Source organism: Octopus bimaculoides, chromosome 17 (genome assembly GCF_001194135.2).
Source record: "Octopus bimaculoides isolate UCB-OBI-ISO-001 chromosome 17, ASM119413v2, whole genome shotgun sequence".
Lineage (NCBI taxonomy): Eukaryota > Metazoa > Mollusca > Cephalopoda > Octopoda > Octopodidae > Octopus > Octopus bimaculoides.
In genome coordinates this window covers 31,753,504-31,761,003 of record NC_068997.1, presented here as the reverse complement: position 1 = coordinate 31,761,003, position 7,500 = coordinate 31,753,504, and the positions used below count along the sequence as shown (strand labels likewise).

Genomic DNA, 7,500 nt, shown 5'->3' with positions numbered 1-7,500 from the left:
CACTGATAAAATCATGTCTGGTAAGTTGAGTGTTATCAATTCACCACAGGAAAAGTTCACCATTTTTTTTTCAATAAAATAGTTTTTAACTATTAATAGTGAGACACTATGGATATATTTTCTTGGCAAACTTTCTTTGTGGTGAACTTTCCACATGGTGAATTGATGGCAGTGAACTTTCCCTGTGGTGAATTGATGGTGGTGTATTTACCTGTAATCGATAAAATAGTCACCATTTTATCAAGTCTCAGCTGTGGAATATTCTAATGCAAGATGGATATTAATTAATGATAGTCTCTTGAGTGCAAGAATGACAGTTCCACAATTTTTTTCTGAACAACCTGCACAGATGGTTTGTTTATAGCTTCACTCATTGCTACACATTAGTACCCTCCCTCCATCAAATTGACATTACCTGTCTGTACAGGTGCAAGGTGTGGCACACATCAGATGTCAAAGTGATCACAAAGCAATGCGAGATGAAGTGTTTTGCTCAAGAACACAATGTACTGCTCAAGAAAATGATGAATCATAGAAGCACAAAAATTTCACATCTTAATTCAAACATGTATCTATTGCTATGAATGGAAACTCTACAGTAGAACCTTCTATGGTAGCATCTTCTTCCCATTTTACTCTTCCAAGTGTTGTCTTTTACATTATTCTATATTTACATAAATGTCTTGTTTTGTCTTGTTTCAGCCATTGGACAGTAGCCGTGCTGGGACACCACTTGGAAGGGTTTCGATAAATCAACCCCAGTACTTATATTTCAGTCTGATACCTATTCTGTCAGTTTCTATTATCAAACTGTTTAAGTCATGGGGATGTAAACAAATCAACACTGGTTGTCATGTAGGAAGCACCAATGCAAATGTACGCGCGCACACACACACACACACACACACACACACACACACACACACACACACACACACACACACACACACACACACACACACACACACACATATGACAGGCTTCTTACTTTCTGTTTATCAAATTTACTCAAAAAGGCATTGGTTAGCCTAAGGCTGCAGTAGACAACACTTGTTCAAGGTGTTGTATTGTAGGACTGAACCACACAGCCATGCCTGTGCCTTGGTGTCACATAACTGGCACCCGTGTCAGTGACACATAAAACCACCTGCGCTGGTGGCATGTAAAGAGCACCCACTGCACTCTTAGACTGGTTGGCATTAGGAAGAGCATCTAACTGTAGAAACCATACCAAATCAGAATGGATCCTGGTGGTTCCCTGGCTTACCAGTTCCAGGCAAATTGTCTAATCCATGCCAGCATGGAAAGCAGACGCTAAATGATGAGGATGATGATGATTTATTCTTGTTATGTTTAAATTTTCAGACACACAAAAAATTGAGGAAGAACCAGCCTATTACGATGTTTATAATCCCCCAAAAGCTGGTTATTTGTGCAGTTCTGATGTAACAAACTTGACAGAAATTTATCAAGAGCTTTCTTGGATCATTAAGATGCCACCTCAGCTGGTTTCACTCATTGCCAAACTGAATTTTTATAAACAGATGGATGGAATATTGAAAGATACTTTAACATCACAAGAAGCTTTGAAGGTAATAATTAGCAGAGTTTTATAAGTTTCATCACAGCATTCTATTTCAAATTTGATTTCAGGATCGTTTTCACTGCCTTTTTGGTCAGAATTGATAATTATGTTAACAATTCTTTCTTCTCACTAAGAGTATAATTAATTATAACTGATTAAAATTTTGTTGTACCCAATACTAAATAGTGCTAGTAATGATGTTGCTATTGGTTTTCCTGTCCCTAGGTATTTTATTCTCATTTTTTTCACTATGAGAATATATAGGCTGTGACAAAGTATCTATAACATCAACAATTTTTTCTGATATTCTAAACTATGTAGGCACAGGAGTGACTGTGTAGTAAGAAGCTTGCTTCCCAATCACATGGTTCTGGGTGGCACCTTGGGTAGATGTCTTCTATTATATCCTCAGGCCAACCAAAGCCTTGTGAGTGGATTTGGTAGACGGAAACTGAAAGAAGCCCATCGTATATATATATATAACATATATATATATATATATGCATGTATAAAGTATCAAACTGAGGAAAAGAGTTCCTTCAAAGGGGTGGGTTAAACATCCAATTCACTGGTACATCAGTTGAATACCATATGAATATGGATATAATGCAATTACAAAGATAAATTAAATAGATAGAGAGGTACTATTGACAATCCAATAATTTATTTATATTATAATATTACAATATTACATAATATACTATGAATATAATATAACATAAATATCATCTTCATTATCGTTGGGGAATGGGGAAACAGGGTATATTGGCCATAATAGTACAACAGTATGTGATGAAATAAAGGATGCAGAACATCGTAAGACTGTCATGTGTTGTGGTTTGTGAAACAGAATATTCTGAACATCGTAATATTTCTTCTGTTCATTGTAATATTATTTCTATTCACTTTCATATTAGTTTTGTTCAATATCCTGTTGATTATGTTAATTCAACCAGACTTCAATTTTGATGTCTTTTACAGAATTATGCTTCAGAAATAAATACAATGATTGATCGAGTGTCCAAACTGCTCAGAATTCTGGAAAAGGAGAAAGTGATGTGTAGAAAATCAGGTTGGCTTGTTTTCTATCCTCCTCTTCCTCCTTCTTGCTACCTATGCCAAGAATGCAAATTCCTTGAATCTACTCGATCTTTGGATAATTAATCTGAAACAGTTCTTTCCTTTTAATAACATACTTTTTTTTGTTATTTTTGTCAGGAACAGAATCAGTTGTTGAGTCAAAAGAAGTCTTTAGCCAGTCATTAATTCAAGGAATGCACCCTCACATCTACAGTCAACAGATAACAAAACTTCGGTGTCTTCTTTTGTGCCAGTGCTATTTTAAAGATATTCTTGTACAGATGTCGGAATCTTTGGTGGAACCACAGCAAAACTTCTATTGGAAAGTCCAACTTAACTATATTTTAAACAGTGAAGGAAAATCAGTTGAAATTAAAGTGAGATTCCTAATTGTAATAAATGCTATTGTTGTCTTGCCGTTGTTGCCTGTCCAAAGCATTTTCATAAGTTTATCCTAAACGTTCATGCTTGCTTTCAGACTGTTATTTAGCCCATGTTTCATACGTTCTGAGTAATATAAAGCATTCCTTTCATAAGTCCCAAGTTACTCTGGTGGTTGAAAAAAACTGGGTTTGTGTATCTTATATGATACATAGAGACTGGAGAAATATGTCCTGTGCATCAATCACATGTAATATACAGGACAAGCAAAGGACTAAGTTGTTTAGTACTCAGATTGTCTCTGATCAAGCAAGCCTGTGACCAATTGAAGAGTTTTAACCATAACAATCCCATCTTATCTTGGAGAGTATATTCAAGACGATATTGTCCAATGTGTACTTCCATTTTCAAGAGAGAAAGGTGAGGGCTTGAGGTGAATATGGCTGCTATGTCTAGCAGGATGACCTCATAGAGGTTTCCTCATTGGCATATGATAAAAGACCTTTAAACCTTGTATGTGTGTATGTGTGAATGAATGAATGAATGAAAAGTCATATATGATGAAGGATGTTACAAGCCTAATTTGTTATGCAGTGAAGTGAGTGAATAAAATGCTATGGTTTTATCGTTGTTGAATGACATTGAACATGAAGTTGTGAACCAACAAACAGGTCTATAACATTCAAGCTGCTAGAAATAACAGTTTAACTTTCTCAGATCATACTTTACTGTCTTTATAAAAAAAGAACACAGTTCTAATTACATAAAAATGCTGCCTTAGTCACAACTGGAACACTTTTCATCCTTAGTCTGTTCCATCAGGTTGAGTGAGGTTAAACAACTGCAACAACACATGTTGTGCATATCTAGAGTTCAGACAAAAAGTACTTATTCTAAATATCTTAATTAAACACAAAAAATGTAATATTAACCAGCGATTTCACCCTACCCTAGGTAGGTCTATGGAACTATATTACAAATTCCCAAGGCATGGCTGTGTGGTAAGTAGCTTGCTTACCAACCACATGGTTCTGGGTTTAGTTCCACTGCGTGGCACTTTGGGGAAGTGTCTTCTACTATAGCCTTGGGCCGACCAAAGCCTTGTGATTGGATCTGGTAGACAGAAACTGAAAGAAGCCCATTGAGTATATATATATTTATATGTGTGTGTCTGTGTTTGTCCCCCCCCCCCACCGTCTCTTGACAACCGATGTTGGTGTGTTTACATCCTTGTAACTTAGTGGTTCAGCAAAAGAAGCCGATAGGATAAGTATTAGGCTTACAAAAAATAAGTCATGGGTCAATTTGTTCAACTAAAGGCAGTGCTCCAGCATGGCCACAGTCAAATGACTGAAACAACTTAAAGAATAAAAGAATAAACTGTTTAATTTATCAGGAGATGCATTATGAAAGACAAAGTCAACTTTGGCAGAATTTGAACTCAGAGCGTAAAGACATGAACCGCCACTAAGCATCTTACCTGGCATGTTAACAATTCTGCCATATCATCACCTTAACTTTTCATCTTTTATCTTTTACTTGTTTCAGTCATTTGACTGTGACCATGCTGGGGCACCACCTTGAAGTGCTTTTTGTCGAACCACTAAGTTACAGGAATGTAAACACACCAACATTGGTTGTCAAGTGGTAGTGGAGGAAAACAGACACAAAGAGACATATATATATATATATATATATATATATGATGGACTTCTTTCAGTTTCCGTCTACCAGATCTACTCACAAGGCTTTCGTCGGTCCACAGCTATAGCAAAAGACACTTGCCCAAGTCACCATGTAGTCGGACTGTACCCAGAACCATGGTTGGGAATCAAGTTTCTTACCACACAGCTATGCCTGCAGGTCGTAGTATAATAATGTCATATATATTCCCATTTTATATCTGAAAGATATTGTGCTATCAATACATTACTGTACTAATGAAACTATCGCATGTTGTTATACACCACTGGTCACAATGCACTTTACATTGTTGTAGCTATCCCACTGGCTGGGTGGGCAGGCCAACATCACCCCACCATCCTGAATGGGATATCAGTTTGTCACAGGGTTTTCCATTTTCAACTGGAGCAATGTGAAATGAAGTGTTTTGCTCAAGAACACAGTGCAACTACCAGTCTGGGAATTGAAACCATAATTTTGCAATTGTGAGTGCAACATCCTAACCACTAGGTCACTTTCTGCCAATGCATAATTATAGGAATTTACCAATTGTAATGTGTGTGTATGTATAAATTTCAGAACATGTACTCAAGTTTCAAGTACGGCTTTGAATACTTAGGAGTCATGGGCAGAGAGATGATATTCCCAGTGACACAGAGGAGTTTGGTACATTTATTGAGGATCATCACATCATTTAATGCAGGCCTCTGCATTGGCTCCCAAGTAAGAATAACATTTTTAATAGTTTTATTTTATGAACTTTCAGTGTTTTCCTGTGAATGTTAATGTGTGTGTGTATGTATATGTATGCAAGTGTGGCCGTGTGGTAAAAAGTTAGCTTCCCAGCTGCATAGTTCCAGGTTCACTCTCACTGCATGCTGTGTTGGGCAGGTGTCTTCTACTATAGTCTCAAGCCGACCAAAACCTTGTGACTGGATTTGGTAGACAGAAACTGGAAGAAGCCCATCATCGTCATATATATATACATATATCTGTGTGTGTGTGTCTTTGTGTCGTTGTTTGTCTTCCACTGCCACTTGACAACCTGTGATGGTTTGTTTACATCCCCATAACTTAGAAATTCAGCAAAAGAGGCCAATAGAATGAGTACCGGGCTTGAAAATAAGTGCCGGCATCACTTTGTTTGATTGAAAATTTTTCAACGTTGTGCCCCAGCATGGTCACAGTCTAATGACTGAAACAAGTAAAAAAATAAAACATGTGTGTGTATAAACAAGGTGGTTAGATGTTTTTTATTTGTGTGTGTGGTAAAGTAAAACAGAAAGGCTTTCATATGCCCTCTATACACACTCACAGAAGCTCTTTAGAATATAATATATATGTATGCATGTTGTATTTGTATGTAATTAGATATGTATGTTTATTGCTGTAGATATTTCCTTACCATAGTTTCACACAAGTATCCAGGAACTGATGTTGCAAAAAGCTAGTGGGCTGTGTATAAATTAGGTATTAAAGACCAAGGTAGCCTCAGTAAAGAATAGTAATTTGCACATCCAACTTAACATTGGTTTGATAGATTTTCAGTATGGCATTTGGCAGTGAGGTGCCTGATGCTGATGAGGCATAAATTATGCTGAAATCACATATGATAGTACCATCTATCAGTGCTGATGAAATTTTTCGGTTGATATGAGGTGGAATCAAAAGTTCTCAGACTAATTATGTTTAATAAAAAAAAACTTATTTACCTAAGTTTTAACATCATTTCCTTCGAAATAGTCATCTTGCACAGCAACGTACTGGTCTCAGTATCCTTTCCACTTTTTCTGGAAGTGAATTGAGGACCTTCTGTGTTTCACTCTTGATCTCGACAACAATGTTAAAATGATGACCTTTGAGCTGTGTTTTCATTTTGAGGAAGAGATAGAGGTCTGCAGGTGCTAAATCTTGTGAATAGGGTGGGTGCAGAAGTGAGACCATGTTGTTTTTGGCAAGAAACTCACAAGTGAGGAGAGCTTGGTGACTGGGTGCATTGTTGTCATGAAGAATCCAATTTTTTGCACTCCACAGATTCGGTTACTTTCACCAAATGTCCTCCCTCAAATGTTTAAAGACATCATTGATTGTCCTCCGATGATCCTCATGCACAAGCTGATGAATTTTCTCCTCATTTACAGGGGTGATGCTTGTGGCAAGTCTTCCAGTTCAATCATCATTTTCCAGGGATGTTCTTCCACTTTTGAAGCGCCGGTGTTACCCAAAACATTGCATATAATCTATTGCTGTAAGCTTCCCAAAGTATGTTCAGTGTCTCTGTAGAAGACTTCCCAAGTTTAATGCAAAACTTCACATTGGCTCTTTGTTCCAACTTCCTGTCCATGACAAAAATTGCAGACTACAGGATACACATGATTACAAAAACACGAATTTCATAACTTGTGAAGTAAACACGGTGATGTCACTCAGCATGCTGCCTCGTGAAGGTCACTGCAAACTCTCATTGTTTACGCAACCATTTGTTGCCATCTGTTGGCAAACTACAAAACTAGTCTGGGAATTTTTTGATACCACCTTGAAATAATCTGTGCTTTTTAAAACGCTTAATGTCTCTACAAAATGATTTCTCAGGATGATTATTGCAGCCTGTGACATTCAAAACAATGCATCCAAGTCAAGTTGGCTGTGCAAAATTATCTTTCTATGTTTGCTTTAATAAATCCGACAAATTCTTTATATCATCATTGTGTCCAAAATATAAGATATGAGCATAAAACCATGTGGTAAAAGTAGCTGTAAAAAGTATATAT

At 36.9% G+C, this 7,500-nt stretch overlaps 1 protein-coding gene across 1 annotated transcript in view; it reads left to right on the top strand.

Annotated features, from left to right (window-relative positions):
• Positions 1-7,500, top strand: part of LOC106883723 (dynein beta chain, ciliary) — a 273,290-nt gene that overhangs the window by 48,166 nt on the left and 217,624 nt on the right. Inside the window, exons 16-19 of the mRNA XM_052974147.1 lie at positions 1,366-1,592; positions 2,567-2,657; positions 2,804-3,042; positions 5,309-5,452. Of these exons, the coding sequence (XP_052830107.1) occupies positions 1,366-1,592; positions 2,567-2,657; positions 2,804-3,042; positions 5,309-5,452 (701 nt within the window). The remainder of the gene's footprint in view (positions 1-1,365; positions 1,593-2,566; positions 2,658-2,803; positions 3,043-5,308; positions 5,453-7,500) is intronic.